This window comes from Paralichthys olivaceus, chromosome 16 (assembly GCF_024713975.1).
Source record: "Paralichthys olivaceus isolate ysfri-2021 chromosome 16, ASM2471397v2, whole genome shotgun sequence".
Taxonomy (NCBI): Eukaryota; Metazoa; Chordata; class Actinopteri; order Pleuronectiformes; family Paralichthyidae; genus Paralichthys; species Paralichthys olivaceus.
In genome coordinates, this window is record NC_091108.1 from 8,519,245 (window position 1) to 8,539,380 (window position 20,136).

The 20,136-nt window shown below is 40.5% G+C and overlaps 1 protein-coding gene across 11 annotated transcripts; it reads right to left on the reverse strand.

Annotated features, from left to right (window-relative positions):
- Positions 1-750: 750 nt before the first annotated feature.
- dtna (dystrobrevin, alpha) lies at positions 751-18,633 on the reverse strand. Of its 11 annotated transcripts, none has more exons than XM_069511774.1 (23): positions 18,423-18,633; positions 14,765-14,832; positions 13,401-13,481; positions 13,103-13,316; positions 12,709-12,794; positions 12,075-12,229; positions 11,880-11,985; positions 11,264-11,430; positions 10,933-11,057; positions 9,626-9,709; positions 9,338-9,406; positions 7,391-7,486; positions 6,263-6,344; positions 5,813-5,907; positions 5,125-5,238; positions 4,848-4,944; positions 3,821-3,844; positions 3,189-3,348; positions 3,008-3,097; positions 2,826-2,925; positions 2,369-2,486; positions 2,223-2,261; positions 751-1,981 (listed from the first exon to the last, which is right to left on the reverse strand). In XM_069511774.1, exons 2-22 carry the CDS (start codon positions 14,829-14,831, stop codon positions 2,244-2,246), a joined length of 2,148 nt encoding a protein of 715 aa, XP_069367875.1. In that variant the 5' UTR covers position 14,832; positions 18,423-18,633; the 3' UTR covers positions 751-1,981; positions 2,223-2,243. The 11 variants fall into 11 exon arrangements, with proteins under 11 accessions (XP_069367875.1, XP_069367876.1, XP_069367874.1 ...); XM_069511775.1 differs by lacking the exon at positions 18,423-18,633 and adding an exon at positions 17,376-17,515; XM_069511773.1 differs by lacking the exon at positions 18,423-18,633 and adding an exon at positions 16,948-17,094.
- Between the last annotated feature and the right edge of the window lie 1,503 nt (positions 18,634-20,136).

A 20,136-nucleotide genomic window follows, 5' to 3' on the forward strand; every position in this document is an offset into this window, starting at 1 on the left:
TCTGAAACAATGATGATCAATGGTTGCATATTATTTCAAATTTAATATCTGTGTCTTTTTGGATGTCACCTTCTTCGGTTCTGCTACAAATTCTTACATCGCTGAAAGAACAGCAATGTGTATTGTGAAAGAACGCTTTCACTATGTTCAGCTACTCACACAACTGCACTCCTCCTGTGTTAACACCAGGGTGCAGTCATGCACTTGATAAAAGACAGAGGACATCTCGATGAGGCTTTGTATGAAATTCATCACCATTAGAGCAGCTTGCTAACTGTGCTGAGAGGAGACAAGACACAGAGCAGATAGAGAACATATTGTAGGAAGATTCTTGGAGGCTTGATTGTGATCATTATGTAAAAGCTTTGGTGATGGAGGTTGTGGGTCAATGTTATAAATACAGTCTCTGAATGTTAATATTGATCGACATGTGTTGATGTTTTTAAAAAGTACTGATGATAATTATTATTAAACCTCTTTTCAGTTCATTCATATGCTGATAATACTGCCTGAGCCTGAGAGTGAAATTCTCCTTCCTAATACCCACATGAAAGTGAGATTCCGAGCTGGATGGCTGCTTTTATGTTACCTCAGATGGGGGCTCTGTGTGATGAATTATAGACAATAGGTTGAGGGCAGCCAACAGTGCATTTATGACAGATAATAAATGTGCACTGCCAAACCAAGCCAATTGAAGTGTGCCGTTCTGGAATGGAAAAAGAAAGAGAAAACGGAGTTCATAGGCAAAAATTGTGATATTGTGTCAACACTTTATTATGCATCACCACCATGCAAAATCACTGCTATGAACTTGCTCAAAAATCAAACTAGATATATTTCACACATTTATGATTTTAGATTGGCTCGCCACTTTTTCCCCCTCCAAAGTGACTGAGTAAAGTTTTCACGCACACTCAGAAAATACATCAAGAGTGTGTATGTTGCTGTGCAAGTCATGCACAGGTCTGCGTGAGAGCACTGACGCTATCAAAGGAAGCAATGGCGAATGATCTATGATCGAACCTTATTCATTAACCGTTGATAGTAAACACAGTTTGTTCAATGCCCTTACCAGTGTAAACCTTTGAATTTGAGTTATTTGGAAGCGTTTGTGTTACTGTCTTTTAGCACACGTTCAATCCATCTAAAACCAGGTGTAATTAGCCTTTTATATGTAGACATTGTACATATTTTCAGTTCAAATCTCTCTCAGCCAAAAACCTTTCCAAGCGTCAGATTAAATGAGTTTAACCTCATTTTTTCCCAGTGGACACATGTCGCATCGCTGCTGAACGGGTCGTGTTGCTAGCTACATGCTGCACCGTCAGTTTGAATGAACTCCTCTGTGAGATCATCCAACCAGCTGTGTGCAGGCAGTGTGCATTATTATCACCGATGTGTCAAATAAAACAAACCTTTCTGATCAATAGCAGTGGGCCTGCTTCAAAACACAAACGAAAAAAATACAAAAGCCACTTGACAGCAACATTAAGAAATCTATGGAATAGTGATAAAATCTCAAAAAAGATTGCAAATTGTATCGACAATAACTTCAACTCCAACGTAATCTCAAGTTTCAAACATAAAGCAGATGGCGAACGAACGTTAAATCCTGGTTCGTTTCATTTAAAACTCAGACACATGAGAATTCGCCACTTTGCCACCGTGTATGAACACTGTATACGAGCGACACAACTCATAAAAAAAGGATAAAAATGAAGAAGAAACAAATCATGAGTTTTTTTATGGCACCTGTGGTATCATAGACAGCTTAGTAATTAATCTCTTTACATCAGCTCACAGTATTACTTTAAATATGTGGTTGGTTAAAAATATATATCTTCACATAAATGTAGTCTGTGGTTGGACTTAGCAATTTTTTTCTTTTTCAACTTAAAATTCATCTTCACTTCTTCAGTGCTCGGTACCGTCGGCCCAGTGTCCAGTGTCTTCTACTATTGTTGCTTTTCATATTGCTCACCTGTAAAGAATAAAACATTATAGCCTACATGGTAAAGTGAAGTAAAGAACATTGCTTTTCTTTGTCGTCCATATTAGAAAACTGAGTTTTGGCCATTAGAGGGATGGTTATTTGAAGATATTTTAAGTGGGAAATTCTAGCATGCATTTTTAAAAACTATTTTCTTGCCTTTTACAGACTTCACATAATTGAAAATTGTCTGATTAATCAATATTGATGAGAGTGAGTGTCAGAAACTTACCAGTGACATGGATTAACACAGTCACTGCTGCAGAGTCACCTGTATGAACACCACCACAGCACATAAAGCAGGTTAGAGTTATAACAGAAAAGGAGAAATTGAATCATCTTTAAATTAAATCTGCTCTGATTTGTTTCGAGTCTCACCATGCACGGTTTGTCTGGTTCCTGCCTGTGCTTCATCAGCTCCTCGAAGCTGAGCTCGTCCTCCAGCTGCTGCTCCAGATCGTTCTCAAAGCCCTCCTCCTCTGCAGCGCTGGCCCTCCTGCAACACAACAGGCAGGTTAAAACACGAGTTTAAAACAGTGGTTTAAAAGGAATTTACTATCGTTTTTAAAGTGATCTCCTATAACAACCAATACATCTGATTCAGTGGTGCTTTGAAAGGTAGATGGCCTTTCCACACACATCTGTATGGAACAAAGCTAAACCACAGGGTTGTTTGTACAGAGAAAATAAGCAGTAAGTTGAACAAAGCAGTTCCTCAACAAATGTCTGTGATGGCAGGTTCATTCAAAAACCTTAATCTATTTCTTTTTTTTTTTTCTCATATTCATATCAGCATTCTTGCAAATCATTTCTTGTGCACTGAAAGTTGATGAACCTTTGTTTAAAGGTGATGAAGGGATCTGAAGAGGTTGCGGCCGACAGGTCACCACGGCCAAAGTCTGAATCCACAGTGCTCTCAGTCTCACTTCCGCCCTCTGTGGAAAAAAGAGATATGAAATCAGCTGTTATGTAATAAATCAGGAGGACAAACATGAGTTATTTCGGATTCATTTTTACCTGAATTGAGTTCCTTGACCAATGACGACATTGTGTTGGTGATGGAGTCAGCAGCAATGAGCAGGTCGTTTCTTAAATTCCTCCTTGGACCTTCAAAGCAAAAGACAAAAAGAGAAGTTTTGAATATGATTACTTCCAATTCCAACCAGACTTAATAAATGCACGTGTTTGAGTCGGTCACCCTGAGCGAAGGCCTCCTGAACATCCCCTCCCACTCCCATGAGTGAGTCCTGAGGTGTGTGAGTCGGGGTCGTGCTGGCAGAGTCCGAGTGGATGGGTGTGGGGATTGGCCGGCTGATGGTGTGGCTGGGGGAAGAGCGTGGCGAGCCGGGACCCTGAGTCTGCAACACATACAGACAAAATTAGTGCTGTTTGCACAGAAAATCATGCTATTTTACCAAGAAAATAATTTAATCACCAAAAAATGCTTAAATAATTCAGTCTAATAGCTGTTAAAGCTAATTTGTCCTGAAAAATCAACCACAATAGCAACACACACTACACACATGTTAGAAATGTACAGTGTTTGAGTGGCTTAACTGTTTTTGCTTTCAACACGACATTATTCAAATATTTAACATGCTATTAAAACAGATTTCCTCCCTGAAATATTCCAACCATGCCCACAAACCAAAGCACAAGCTTTTATCTTGTCTGGTAAAAACAATGAATTTCTAAATTGTGTGGAAAAGGTTGTTAGTTTTTAACAAGCGAAGCCAACGGTTTGTTGATAAAATGTTCAGCTGACAAGTATTTGTTTCAAACATGCTTCCAAGTTTCAGTCTCTTGAAGCCTTAGGTTTTTCGAACTTACGGCTTGTCTCCGCTCCTCCTCCAGCTGAAAAAAACAATATTTTAAGGCTCATAAAACCACAAGTATTTCTGGGGGGAAAAATCCAGTGGGTACATGATGAGACTGTGGCTTCCTCACTCGAGTTTAATGGATTAACATTGATCTTTTTGGGTTAATAAAAAGATATCTTATCTTTCTTATAGAGAAGATGAAGTGCTGTCTTGTAGGGTGAGATGGAGGATAATTCCAAACCCTGTATCATGTTTTTAAATAGTCTGGACTCTTGTCTGGCACTTTGAGACACATTAACATATTAATTACATTAGCATATTTAATCAATGCCATATTTCAATTGTATTAACTGACATTGATGTGAGAGGACAAGTTCATAACAATCAATAACTTATTTAATTCTTTACTTATACCTATGATTAATATACAGGATTAGAGTCTGGTACCACTTTGCCACTAAATATTGATTTGACTTTATATTATTACTATATCTGGCCTATATAAAATAATAATAACAACAATGATAATATGAAATAAAGAAATGAAATGCTTTTTCCTCATCTATAGATAAGACTCTTTAATTAAATATGTGAATATATTGTACCTTTAGGTTTTTGAGGTAAGAAAAGAAAAGATAACAGAGCTTGAATGTTAACGGCGCCCTCCAAAGGACATTTTGGGTAATTTCTGACGTGTCCTTATCTATAAAGTGCAGTGTTTGCTTTACATCAGCCACAGCTGGAAGGAAATGTAAAACAAGGTAAATCCATCATCAGGCCATATTGCTTACCACCTGCATCAATATCAGAAAGAAGACATACAGTACATGTCCCTGTAGTTTTATATAATCATGTTAATATAATCTTCAGCATAATTGATTCTGGCTAAGACGTACATGTAAAAAAGAAAATACAACAAAACTGTATTGTTCCCAACAGGAAATAGAGTGTATGTCCTCCGTCAGTAATCATGAAGGCGAATTCATCTGTATGTGACGACTGTGCAGTGAGAGAGATGAGAGACACGTCTCAGGTACCTTGAGAAGCATCATTAGCTGCTCCAGCTGCACCATGAGTTCCCTGCGACTCTCCTGCAGAGTCGACATTCTTTGTTCGAGCTCATCTTTGCGTTGCCTGACAGAGGGAACAAGTTGTACAGTGTGAAGACACCATAATGTCGCGTCAATGGAAAAACAAGGAAGAAGACATCATGAGCATCTGTGGTTTGCTTTGTAAAACGACAGGTAATTACAGAAGGTAGATTCAGAGCCTGTGACCACACACTGCAGCGGGATGGATGGAGTCAGCAGTTACCTGAGAAGACGGAGCTCCGCCAGCAGAGTGGGGTTCTGCTGACCCTTGTCGGGAGGCGGCTGGGAGGCCTCCTCGTGCTGGACCCGCAGCCGCTGGATTTCCTGCAGGATTTCTCTGTTGACGGGCACAAACATATGCAAATACAAAATCTAATTATTAGCCCTCGGTCAACACAAAACTTGAGGAGGCAGCATTCTGCTACAATGCTGCAAATGTTAAGAACAACCTACCAACCAACATACACACTATCTAAATCTAACAATCTTTAAATCTGGTGGATTTGTGTGGGGACACATCTTCCATCCTATATTTTGCTTATAGCAAATTGCCTCCACTTTGGTTTTTGTATTAATCAAATTTTAATTGTTAAATTCCCTATTAAATTCAATGTTTAGTCATCTTACCTGTAATTGTTTTTCTTCGACTTATCATTTGTACTTCTTTTACACTATATGAATTTGCTGCCAAGTGCAAATGTTTTATACAATAAATGACCTTGTCTTGCTTGTCCCCTATTTATTGATTTAAATTTTAAATATATACTGTTTGTAATCTTCTTGAAAATATTAATATTAACGAGGATAAATATATATTTTTTTATTCAGTAGTGGAGGTGTTTTCAGGTCAGTATTTATCTTTGTGAAGAGACAGAGAGAAGAACAGTATCACAGCAGCAGTCATCCCTCACCTGTTTTTGCTCTCGAGCTCAGCTATGAGCTGCCTCTGCTGTTTGTTGGCATCCAGAGAGCAGGGGAGGTCTGTGGGGATCCGCTGCTGTTGAGCCTGTCGGTGAAACCAAGCAGGAGATGTCACGTGACCTGGCAGTTACCTCTGGATGATGTCACCCCCGCTACCTTATCTCACGTCTCACAGGGGGGAACGGAAAAACGGTTAAGTCACCAGACATCCATCAAGACCCGATCGGAAGATACACACGTCTGCTTAGAAAAGATCACCACCTGTAAATCCCCTTCTTCATCTCAGCAATAAAACAGACAGAAACCCCCAGAGGTGGAGTAGCAGCATACGTTAAACCCTTTTCTCATCAAGGACAGATTTTTGGCTCTGAACAGTGATAAAAGATGCCAAGAGGTGATGTGTGCAATAAATGTCTTATATATATATATATATATCTCACCGCAGCATCAGCAGCCAGTCTAGCAGCATAGCGGGCGATGAGGCTGTGCTCTTCATCTTGATGGTTACTGCTCTCGAGCAAACTGATCAAGAGGAAAATAGAGATGGGAGTCACAACATGACACAGTTAATAACACACAGCGACATAAAATATGCAAGAAATTTTAAAAAAATAGAGGCAAAAATCCAAGAAAGTTTATTTTGTTGAAGAGTCTGATTAATCAGACAAAGCCTCTGAAGTTCTGTGGCAGCCGAGGCCTCAGTAATCATGCTGAGCTTCTTATGTAAAACCACAAGAGCAGGAAAGAAGATGATCTGTTATATGAAAGTGGAGGTGGAGTAATCACTCGCTTTGTATTGAAACGACAGGAAGACTCTCTCTCTCACACACACACACACACACACACAGACACACACACACACACACACACACACACACACACACACACACACACACACACACACACACACAATGTACTCACATAGGAGGATATGTGTATCTGTGTAAAATGTGTGTGTGTGCTGATGGTGATGTTGGGGGTGGTTAAAGAGCTTAAACTATAACTATAACACACGTAGACGAAAATGATAGATGGCATTTAATCATCACTGACACATGCACACACTCACGCACACACACACCCACGCACACACACAGCTGACAAAATGTTCATGTTGCTGAGGAAATAAGCATTGATGCCTCAGGGGGGGGGGGGGGATACAATACTCTCATTAATATGCAGCGTTTACAGATCAAACGAACCAAACATGTTTCAGAAATGAGTTCATAAGGAAGAAAATTGCAGCTAAAAGTGTTTAAAAGGTGCCAATTAACAAACAAATCTGCCCCTCATATATACCTGCTAAGTATTTTTTCAAAATATTAAAAATGGAATCAAATCATATCTACATTTTCCTCTTGATACCATTTTGGACAAAAAAAAAAAATCTAAATGGCAATAATGTGTTGACAGAAGTGTCAAAGGTCGCGGTTACTATTCTGACAACATGCAGCCTGTAACATCCAGAGTGAAGTTAGATCAGGGGGAAGGAGTGGTGAGGTGGCAGTTCAGCAGAGCACATAGTTTCCACTGGTGTTTGGCAAACACAGCAGCACGCACCAACTAACCATGTATTGGGGTTGTTTTGGAGCAGATTCACATAGAGGCCAATCAGAGCATGTTCGTCAGCAAGTCTATCGGCAACATCGAGGTTGTAGTTCAACCTGGAACAGTGGCAGGGTTCCACATAACATAAAACAGAACGTTACACAGGTGACAACAGAGGGACGAGGGAAAGCTGAGAGAGAGGACAACAAAAGAGAGGAGGAAGAGGAGGAGGAGGAGAGTGGCTGGAAAAGCAGCCTTTCATGGGTGACTAGAGAGAAACAAGGCCATATTATGTTCGGGAGAGACCCAGCCAATGAAGGCCCGGAGCACGATTAAGGACATGCCCATGAACTCTACAAGCTGCATGCACTGTTTACGTTCTACGAGCATCAACCACTCAGTGCTCTGTTATTAAAACTATTATATTTAAGTCAAACTGCCCCAAAGATTTATCAGGCATGCACACAGTTTTATTGGTGGATCAATAAAGAGGCTTTCCACCTGCTCCACCTGTATCACACACAGCTGTACTGTAGCAGCCATGCTAACCAGCACAGTCATCTCTATAGACAGATTCTACATGTGAATATGGGCCGGAAGCCTTCTGGTTTCCTTTTGGATTTATAGTTTGATCACATTTAAAACAGGCAGAACACATTGTTTGAAATGTATTGGCTATATGCAGAAAGCAGTTCATGGAGAATAGCCAAAATGTTGTGTCGTCCGATATATCGCAGTTTGTGTTTCTGGTGGAGAAACACGAGGACTCGTTGGACTGTAAATGGTCTACAGCAAATGGAAGATGGAGTCTCAACCCAGATATCTGCTGTCTACAACAGAGGCCCCAAAATATTGGCTGTAGCCCCCAGAGGCTAATTCGTCATCAGATGATAGTCAATTTACTCCAAGGTGGACTCCATGGAGGAGAAAAGAATTAGTCAGAATTAGACATAAAAAGATACGAATAAGGACGTCAATCTGTCCGATTGGTCAGACAAGAGAAAGAGGTTTTGTCCGAAATAACAAACTCATTGTAGGCAGTAGTACAATACACATGCTTGACCATTCTCAGCCTCGGATGTTAGTCATGAAGAGCAGTCGTGTCATCCATCTTTGTATACAGTCTATGAGCTTGACCTACATTAGAGGCTAAAAGTCAGGGAATCTTGGCGTCACTCTGTTTTGATTTTGCCAAAACCTTTTTCAAATCTCAGCATCACAAGTCCTCCACAGTATTAAATCAGTTTAATCTACTGTTTCAGGCCCTTTGATGAACTTTATTTGCATCTTACGGAATGTTATCAGACTTTCTTCAGTTAGTGTGCAAACACTAACCAGTGGACTAGCAAAGGGCACATCACCTGAAGGCCCCTGTATTATATCAGCTCTTTGCAGGCTTTGCAAACAGGAGCCGCAGTGTACGAGACTCTGACATGCACATCAGGAACAACCTGCGGAACAGCTCACTCGTCACATCATTCGTATGTTTTTATATACGTTATGAAAGGCAGTAGTGTTCTGCTTTCTTCATCAAATGCAGGTGCAGGGCAGCTCAAAGATTTCTTTTAATCTTCCAAAATACAACACAAACTGCAACTGAAAAAAGGCTTAATCCTGTTTCATCTGAACAGGTAAAATCTATTCTCATGAGTTTGGGAATATATAAATTTCAAGTGCTGTAACTTCAAAAACTGGCAGTTAGACTTCCCCATTTCTGTGTGATTGAAAAGATAGAGAATAGAGACGCTAAACTAATGGCCAGCTTTATGATGCATGCTTCATCTAGCGTCTTTGAAACAGCCCCTTGAGTACAACAATATAAGCCCCTCTCCAAGAAAACTGGCTCGCTAATAGTTTCCTTAGAATGATAAGCACTCTAGTTTATGCCCTATGATTATTATCTATATTAGTTCATGCATGCATTTGAGCTACAAAAGCATTCTCGTGTGCACACCTGTGTCACTTACCCTCTCCCTTTAAACAGATGCGGAGCAGCAACAGTCAAGGGCTTTCTTTGCTCAACATCATTATTCTTGCTGGAAGGCAAGCCATTTACATTCAGCGCCAGGAAACCACAAAATAAAAGCACACACACACACATTCTCTCTCTCTCTCTCTTACACACACGCTACGATAAAATAAAGACAGTGTGGGTCACAGAGTCTACAGGACATGTGGCCTTCAGGGAACACGGGAAACTGAAAAGAGCTGTTGTAAAAATCCAGGACATCCATTGTTCCTGCTGTTGCACTCACTTTTTGGTGGAGTAAGGGTTCCCTGATGTCGGCATGGAGTGGGAGAGCGAGTGGTCGTTGGTGATGTTCACTGGTCTTGGTGGCCTAGAGAGGATAAATAATAAATTATAACTTATATTCAAATAAAATTATTAAAATGCTGAAAGGAAAAGCTTTGGTCTTTTGGGGAATTACTAGTGATCTCCGAATGAATATTTCATGAGATAACTCTCTGTACATGTAACAGAACGCGGCAACAAAGTGGGATATAATTAGTCAACAATGAAAACGTGCAATGAACTGAGGAACGGACGGGCGGATCAACAAACACAGCGAGTGCTTGGATGGAAACCAATGATGGACACTGTGGGAACATGAGGAGGGATGGCACTGTGATTAGCACAATGAGCACAAAGGATGTAATTTGAGCAAAATGTACAAAATACATTTTGTGGTGCATCAAATAATCAAAACGAACTCACCACGTGTCTCTATTTCAAGGAAAGTAAAAAACAAGGAAGGAAATGAATGTAATTTATTACAATCAGCTCAAAGACTTTACTAAATGTAAAAAACTTGCAGTCATAAAAATAGAAAAACAAAGAAACTAAAAACCAGACTGGTAATCTCATCACAGATATTGTGCATCTATTGAAAACTATCTAATTGAAACATATGAATTATTATGTTTTTTTGTAGGTCAGCAAATTTAAAAAGCCCAAAGTCTGCAGTAAATGGAGCGAAGAGAACACAGAAACACTGTTTCTCCAGAAACACCTTGTCGGTACTACAGCTGATACGTCTGCATCATTGTGATGTCATGTGACCTGCATTTTCTGAAAATTAAAGCACATAAACCTTATCAAGTGATAACCTAGATTAAAACTATGAACCTGAACATGATATGTCTCCTTTACATTTTACAGAATAAATATAGACAAAGCAAACACTCTAGTTCTGAGAAGCATAAGGGACTTTATGTTCTAATGCCTATTTTAGCCTTTAACAGACAGTGAGCTATAAAGTCTGTGTAGACTTTGGTTTTATTATTTATAAGGAAATAGAAAACATCGGTCAAGTCAATGAAAAGGTAGCAGCAGCATTGCAGATTACAATCATTCCCAAGGCTATAATTAAGGCTCATTGATCAGTGGAACCAATACTTGACACTCAGAGGGAGCTACAGGATCAATCTCAGCTGGGGGTTGAAATCAAGCATTTCAAAATGTGAAACAGAAATCAGGGGCCCTGAAAATAACACACCTCTCTGATTACAGATTCCTCTCTTTCTGTGTTACGGAGAATTAAAAGAGAGGAGGTGAACTTACACAATGTGAGCTAGGTTGAGAGGTTTCTCTGGCATTTCGAGGAACATGGCGTGAAGAGGCTCTCTGCTGGATGCACAGCTCAGTGACTTACTGAGTGCGCGGGATAACTTCTTAGCAGGCGATTTCTGGGGGAGAAACACGGGAGTGAGGCACAGATTTCTGAGGACGTGCAGACGCTAATGTCTTCTTAGAAAACGCGGCGACGTCATGGCAGCAGCACTGTCACCTGCGTCGCAGCATTTGCCGTCGCTCAAGCTGCGGTGAAGCGGAGCGAAAATAGCCACAATGACTGGTCCAGTGCAGACACACCCCCTCCCCTCCTCCTCCTTACCCATGACGTATACTCCTTCATTTGGTGCTGGTTGCTATGGGAACCGCTGGCATGCCCCCTCCAGAAGCAGTCCTGACAGAGCTGGTAATTATGACATTGCTGGCAGCGGTAGCGGAAGCCCATCATACTCTCAGTATGGCAGTAGGAGCACTCGACCGGGTGAAAGACTGCAGGGAGGAGAGGAGGGGTCAGACACACAAACGCACCCATGAACACGCACATGCACATAAACAGATGTGACGGCAACCCAGATTTTTTGCACGTTGCAGTGAGTGAGTACAGGATTAATTTCCATTAATTTAAGGACAGATGTGCAGGGATATTGAGCCTGTTCTGATGATACAACGTTGACTGAACAAAAAAATCAACACAAGCAGCGTCAAACTGAAGATGTGTAAAGATGTCACGGTGTTTCATCTGCTCACATGGAGTTGGTCTGTGATGATGAGTGCATCACACTCACGCACAGGATGTAAGGTCCCTGTGGGGTGTTTTCACTGGGTGTGTGTTGTGTGCATGTGATGACTCAAGATTATAATGCAAGGCTGAACTTTACATCCTCCCAGCCGTACTAGCTTTCCCTCCCGGTTTATAAATATTTTGTGTGCTGTCTTACCGTTCTCCACGTTGGCCAGCCGATGCATGAGTGGCAACCAGACCAGACACTGAGGGGGCGGGTCTGACATCAACGTATCGAGGAATGTGTTGAGGGAGACCTTTTTCTGTTGACGTGAGTTTCACCCACAACGTCAATGCTAAAACAATCACACATCCACTAAAACATTGCACTCTGTGGTTAAAAGGTCCTCACCTGCTGTGCAAAGCAGGTTCTTGCAGCTTGTTCTGTGTAACCAAACGAAGGTCCCTCAAAAACCGCCATGGGTAATTTGAGAACTTCCCTCAGGAATTGGTCAAACTGTGCATACACCATTATTCCAGCGGAATCCGATATCAGTGAAAAAATATCTGGGAACAGTGCGGGGAGACATTACACGAATGAATCAAACTAATTGCCCCCACAGTCGGCTAATTATAACATTACACAAAGCAATTATCCCACTTATTTGTGAAAACAAATCAAAGTAAAGCAGTTATTCAAAACAGACGTTATAATACACCAACAACACAGCCCTCCTACTTTTCTTTCATAAACTATTGTTAGTGCACCCACAGATTTAGTAGATTATGTAATAAACCCAATCCTTCGGAAAACAAATAATGACTTCTCCCCTGATAACCCAGCAACCTCTTCTCTGCAGAAAGAGATGCAGAAAATACAGCTGCAAGAGGTTTGTATTATAAATTACAATGCAATACATTACTTAGACCAAGAAGAGTATGAACTTTACAGAGACAATAGGCTGATTTATTGCAGGTAAAAGTGTTGACTTTAACTGAAATTTTTCACAATTAAAAGCAAAATAAGGTTTTGTTGTGTAGCTTACATCTTAATTTATCCAGAATTTTCCCACCACAGACAGTTGCTACGGCCATCTTCACAACAAAGACAGGTACTTTGCCGTGGCCCTCCCTATTAAAAAAGAGGAAAAACATTTTACATTATGGTCAAAGTCTTTAAAAAAAAAAAATGTTTTTGGCACAACCTTTAAAAAAACTTGAAATTACAGTGATAATCGTCTTACAACATGTTTACCCCTCACAAAAGAATCCACTATTCACTAGTATGTTGTGACAATATTTAAAATTTTAAGGTAAATAGTCTGTATCTTCTCTGACAGGCACATGAGAATCCCACTGCACACCCCATTAGCTCACGTCAAATCCTCAGATGTGAAAGTACACAACCAGCCGTCGACCATCATGTGACGGGTTACTCACGGGTCGTAGGCTGCCAGGAGGAAGTTGAGCAGCAGGCTGATGGACTGCTCCACGTTGATCTGGTGCGTGGTGGGCATGCGTTTGTTCAGCTGGTAAAAAATGGTGGACAGTACCATCTCTAGGCGAGCCACAGAGAGCTCAGCGGTGAGGTCCATGGTGTTGAGCCCGTTCTCTCGGAAAGCCTCGATCACATTCCAGATATCAACCAGGTGCACTGGAGAGCAAACAGAGAAACAGTAAATCAACACGTTCATGGGGAAAAAAATGAGTCGTGCAGTTAGACATGCTTCATACTCACGGTTACACTTCTTCTGCACAAATCTGAGTTTGCAAGCTGTTCTGTATGTTGATAATCGGATGGAATCCAAGTCGTGGGCCCCTGAGGAAGAAATATTCATTACAAATGGTGAACCTATCCGACAAGCTAAATATTAACTTTGTAGAGGGACTGCATGGAGGCCTGGAGTGTTTAATACATATAGTAAATATGACAATGTGAAATAAAATGAAAAAGTTTCTATATCATAATAACAGTTAATTGTAGTTCTCTTTTCTTATAATAATAATAATAATAACTTACATTTTTACCCACGGACGCTTTGGGGGAGAAGGACATTTTCTTATGATGCTATTTTACCCCCAACACTTTAATTTCATAATGTAATTTTTCATCGCTAAGCCTGTGTCTTTGATTGGCTGTTGATTAGGTTTGAATGAGCAGGCAGCTAATTAAAAAACTGCTTTTCCTGTTTGTTTTGACTGGCATACTAACTGTTTTTTATTCAGTTCTTTATATTCTGAAGGGAAATGTTGCAATGTGTTCCAAAGCTTTGGAGTGTCACTGTCAATTTGACTTCACAAACACTGCAAAAACATCTGTTCAAAAGATTTTTTTCTGTTTCCTCAAAGGTGTTTTTATGACCAGTGTTTTTATTTTCCCGCTGTGAGCAGCTCCTCCATTTCCTTTGCTTTGTGATGTGTCCATCAACAGCACATCCAGAAAATTAAGTGTTTCTGGTGTTAACTTTATACTTCATTTTTACCAAAAAACAATTATCCAAAAATTTGAGTCAATATGAAACTTACTGCTTAGAATTGATTTGACTGTGTAGAACTGGAGCAGATTTGAAAAAAATCATTGTATAACTTGGCAATTTGGGATAAAAAAAAAATATTCTTACAAAATGAATAAAGTATAAAATGACCTTTAGACTTGTTTTGGACATAAAATAGTACATAAACACAGATGTTAATATATTCTCATTTATTAAAGCTCTGTGTATAAATAGAACTGAGTCTTCATTAATGTTACTAACACCTGTGTTTACATATGATTACATGCTAAAAAAGCAGCAAAGAAAATTAACTCTGCTTTTTTGAAAAGAACAATATGAGTAAAAATCCTAATAGCAATACTTGAGCTGCATTTGAAAACATAGAACAAGACATAACAGGATTTCACATTGTGTAAATAGTGGGAGAGCGTGAGGTCACACTGGAGGCCGGTCTGTCGGTGTTAAAGATCCATCTGCTTGACTCAGGTGGAGACGCTCGTCTTTGCTTTACACGAAAGTTACAGAGAGGAATTTGCCATTTTTATGTTCAGTGCGTAAAACAGCCGGGGATAGATCACACTGAGCTGTAGTGGCTCAGAGCACTTACTCATCTCAACAAACAGTTGCCTTCTATCTGCCATGTTGTCACCTCTCTGCCCGCTGTCTTCAATCATTCTGGTCGGGAAGAGAGAAAGGAATGTCAGAGCGTGTGTAACCCTGTTATTTACAGAGAAAGATACAAGTGAAGGCATTGCTCAATCACACAATGTACACCTCGTTTTAATTCCTGCTTCATTCTGTATAAATTCATACTAAAATCATTTGTTTTGTACATGTAACACTTGATGTATTGTCAATTGTCATGACACACAAATAAAAATTTGACACAATTCAACTCACACTTCAATTGTGCCATTTCAATTGAAAGGATATTTTATCCCTGTTAACATAATAAGGTGATAGTAGCAAGTAACCACAAAGGCCGGATTAGCAAAGTGCCCGGGGCCCCAGACCTTCAAGGGGCCCAAATATTAAAATTCCCACTGCGTAAGTGACTGATCTCTGAGCAGGTACATATACTGTATGTTAACAGGATAACTGTGGCAGATTTACCAGATGAAATTCATTGTGCTTTTTCTTTTTTAATGAGGGTTTTTAATTTCAGACAATGGTGGGCAGAGTAGCTTTTCATTTCATCAGAATGTTTAATCAGTTAAAGTTAGCACTGAGTGGGTCAAACGAATAACCTCCCACTTGCTACTGCAGAAATGCGACACATTGGATATGCTAGTGATGAATACTGCTTCCTTCTTATATTTAAACTACCAACCCAACAAATGAATGAAGTTAGCAACTGTTCTAGATGGACATGCTAACATGCTAACAACAGCTTATATTAAAGCAGTTAAACCCACCACTTCTTTTGGAAAACCTGTAGACAGAGGGACGTTCAAGCATCCTTGTATGAAGAAAGTAAAAAAGCTCAGACTACAACTTCAAGTATCAACATTTGGAGGAATCCAAATCTAACAGGCCTCGGTGTGTCAAGTCATGTTTGCTGATGATTGGACTGTGTGAGGTAGGAGGTAAAATTACCTGAATGACTGATATGCACAACAATGGGGGGGGGGGGGTCCCTCATGGCCCAATGTGGGGCCATGTGGGACCACATAACTGGTTAATTCGGCCATGGGGAGGACTTAAATAACCAAAGGACAAGACTTTCAAAGGGGCAAAGCAGCAGAGAGAATGCTGCACCATGCCTCGCTGCACAATGTCTGAGGCAATCTAATACACCTAGTCATGTGGTTTGTTGCCATGGCAGCAAAGATCCCAGCCACTCTGTTCGTAAAAACATAGCGCTAGTTCCCCCCCACAACACACACACACACACCTCCCACTGCAGACAAGTTAAGTTTGCAGAGGAGAGTTTTGTGCGCTAGTAAGTATCTTCTATGAGATAACGCTCGCTGGGTTGATAGTTGGGAGCCCAGTGGCACATAAGGCTTGAAAACACTTTTTCTGCAAGACAATCATTCAGGGATGCAATTTCAAATCACTGACAGTAACTTGTAGGACCTAAATATTATGCTGCAGAGACCTGTGGCGCAGAAATCAGAATTAGCCTGGACACAACAGTGCAATATTTTCTTTTGCTATCAACCCTCTGATTTGTGTCAGTACAAGCAGTCAGTTATGGAGCCTTATGAATCTTTGAAATCCACTTTAAGAGGGAAAAGATTATAGGTTATTAGGTTAACCTGGATTTTCAGGATCAAGTCCAGCATTTCAGGAGATCACCTCACAACACAGGATTAATTTATCCTACAAGACAGAACGTCCACATATGAGAATGAAACTAGTGCATGTTTATAATGAAATGTGATGTAGCAAATGACAATTTAGTAATAAAGCAAATAATGAAGTGGTGATTCGTCATTTAAGGCAATGATGAATGCACTTACATCAGTAAAAAGCAGTATCAGAGGTATACACAGCAATGTCAGGCCACTGTCCATTGTAGTCTAGTATCATCATAAAAGTAATGGCTATGCGAGCCCATTCATCACTTACAGAGTGAATGAATGGACAACTGCATGATATTTTAAAGATTAACAATGATATCCTTCTCCACATCATAAGCAAACACCTCCCGAGTGCCAGCTCCGTGACCTTCTGCGGTCTGAGTCTTGGAAATAACTGAGATTGATACAATCTGTTGCAGATATTAAACCAGCAGAGCCAATAGGAGTTGTGGCAATGGCGCAGGGAACAAAATGATCAACATACCTTTCATAAAGCACCATGGTTGCACTCCTTCCTTATCTGAGCTGAGTTAGTTCACCTTCTAGAAACAATCGTGCAAAACTACTTCCTAACAACAAAAGTCCAAATGGACGGGCCCGAGCGAAGATATCTGAAATTAGAAACTGTCAGCGAGGATACAGCCTGTGCTGCCTCTATCTTTAACTACGAATGAGAAGGCTCTACATTCTTGTACAGCTTTACTGACTCTCTAGTTGCAGACCCCAAACCTCATTCCTGGCATGTGCCCAGCAAACATTACTCTCTCTCTGTGGCACTGTCACAACTGGCAACATTGAATAAAATAACTGCCCTTAAAAGAGCAAATCATAATTTACCATTGACACTGCAGAGAAACTGGTGGGGCTAAACAATGCCAACACCAAACCAAGACTCTCACAGGCATGACTCACTCGAGCTTTGGTCTTCTGTTGGGCCAAAATATTCAACCAGGTTTCCGGCCAGCAGCAAAGATATTCCTTATTAGTAAGTTATTTATATTATGAATCTATTTCTGTAGCGGCTCAGTAAAACACAGAGGACAGTGCTGCTAATGTATGTTCTCCCTGGTGTACTTGGACCAGACTGTCATGCTACATATCCAAACACAAGCACTTACTTGAGTTACAGAGCAATCTGTGTTTGGCCGGCTCGGTACAGTACATCGCAGCTGTTGCCACTGATTGGGCCAGAGTTATTTTTACATCATAAGACCGTAAACTGCTGTGGCCTCTGAATCCCATTCCCCGACAGGACGAATAATAATAAAAACATCACTGACTTATTAGGGTAAACCAGCTGCCGTTGCTGTAGTAGATGCTGTATAGGTCGTGAAACTATCTCGTACCAGACAGGGATGTCTGCTGGAGGGCCCTGTGCTCTGTGGTGATCACCATGGTTTCGGCTGCAAAAAGGCCAAAACTTTGAGACCCCTGTGTGCAGCTGCTAATTTGTGGTTGCAGGTGCCATTGAGTTTGTGGGACAAACCAAAACAGAGAAGCAATCTGTGAAAATGTTAGAAACGCTACAAAATACAGCATATCTGTGCAAATGAGTGGTGTGTTACTCAGCAGTGATAAGCTTTGAAAGAGATCCTGAGAATAGTAGTGTCAAGTTGCACAAAATACAATAAGATGTTTTGAAAATGTAAATACCACCAGATTAGCACTGGCCAAATACAACAGGGGAAGCCAGACAGGCAACAGGCACCTTGTGGTACAATGTTCGGCTCAGGCGTCACCTGTCACGCTGTAGAGAAACACCTGTAAGGACGAGAGACAAAGCTCCCACTGTCACACACACAAACATCTGCCCGCAAACTGCGCCTCCATTCACCGCGTTTTAAATCCTCGCATATCCTGAAACTTGAAACTCATTTTCACCCACAGTGACAAAGTAGGTTAAGGTCGCTGCCGTGTCTCCCTGCCAGATTCTCCGGCAGCTGCGGCAACAAGACTCACCACAATTAATTCCGAGGCATGTCATGCAACATCCCTGTGTTTGTTTCTCTCCGGTGGGGGGGGGGGAATCTCGTCAGCGGGTCGTGTCCACGCACTGCGGAGCGATCAGGGCTTCTTCTTCTTTGGTGTGTTTCGCTGCTGCATCGCTGCAAGAAGCGGACGCTCCGCCGCCGCTCGATCCACGCAGAGCTCGTGTTGTGGAAATTTCCTGGCAGCGCGCAGACAGACTGATCTGCACACAGGCTGCGTTCACCTCCACCGTGTGGCCTGCACCATGACGTAATGCGGGACCTCTTCACTTGCGTCAGTGTTGTGGTCCGGCTGCAAAATGTTGGATGCAAAAAAAAAAAAACCACTATCACACATGTACCCTTGTTTTTATATCTTTATTTTATTTTGTATCTATTTGATATTATTCTATTTTGCTTGATTTTATTTTATTTTTTTCATGCATATGTATATATGACTATACCTATCTGTGTTTTATATATTTCTATTCTATATATACTTTGCTTTACACGTGTTGTAAACGTTGATGCAATACAGAAAAAAATGATCAATATTTCTCATGGATGATTATTTAAAGGTTCAGTGTGTAGAATTTAATGACACCTAGTGGTGAAGTTGTATATTGCAGCTGAAAATCTTTCACCTCACCCTCCGATTCCAAACATGAAAGTGAACCTGTGGCAGCCTTCATTTGTCATAGAAACTCAATAGATGTTTAGTTTCACTGTAAAAAAACATGGCGACCTCCGTACAGAGGGCCCACTCCCGATGTAAATATAAAATATCTAAACATACAGGGCAAGGAAGAAAACAACATACAGTACAGTTCAGATGATCACACACTAGTGATCACTAGGATTATTTAATATTCAGTTTTTGCCAATAGATACCCTTCAGCTAAATCTTACATGCTTTACTTGTTGAGAAAATTCTCCTTCTTTTTCCTTAGTTTTAAATCAGCCACAAAACACAGTGTAACAAAGCTGAGGAAATGATTGTGTTTCTTATTCATGAAGTGTTTTTGACAGGATAATGATGATACAAAAACATGACATTCAGTAGAAAAAAAGCGCAGTTGTACAGCTGTAAATGGATGATGGCTGATCCCTATTGAGCTGCTTCAGGTTCAGGTTGCTGGTATTGTGCATGCTGACTCCCTGTCACGCTGCCATGTCTTACTGGGGACACTTGAACTGCAGAGCCATTGTTAATGTTATCAGCAACATCTGTCCTGTTCCTACTGTGACATGTCATCATGTTTGCAGTGAAATATGGCCTGAGGAACATGATGCAGTACTGTGGATCAAGTGACCCAATAGAACATAAAGTGATAAAGAAATAAGATATGTATAACATATAATAGCGGAGCACTGATAGGCACATTCACTACTTAACTGTATTCCTCCTCTATCTACTACTACTACTAATAATAATTCTAATTCTAATAATGATTAACATGATAGAAATACATGCAGTGCAATTACAACTTTAAACAAGTAAATTATGACATTTGCTTGAAATGTATGTACATACGTTGGTGAAAATGTACACGTAAGTTAGGAAAATGTATGTAACAGTTTTAATATAGTATTTTTACTAGTCAGTGAGTATTTCCATAGAGTAGTAATATCAATTCCAAACAGGTTAAAGATCAGAACGCCACTTGCAACACTTCTTTCTCTGTAAACACAAACAAGGCCAACAT

Coding starts and splice junctions, on each gene's coding strand:
- dtna (XM_069511773.1), bottom strand. Junction 9,407..9,625: donor AACCCTTACTCCACCAAAAA/GTGAGTGCAACA, acceptor CTTGCCTTCCAG/CAAGAATAATGATGTTGAGC. Junction 2,487..2,825: donor TTCATCACCTTTAAACAAAG/GTTCATCAACTT, acceptor GTTGTGTTGCAG/GAGGGCCAGCGCTGCAGAGG.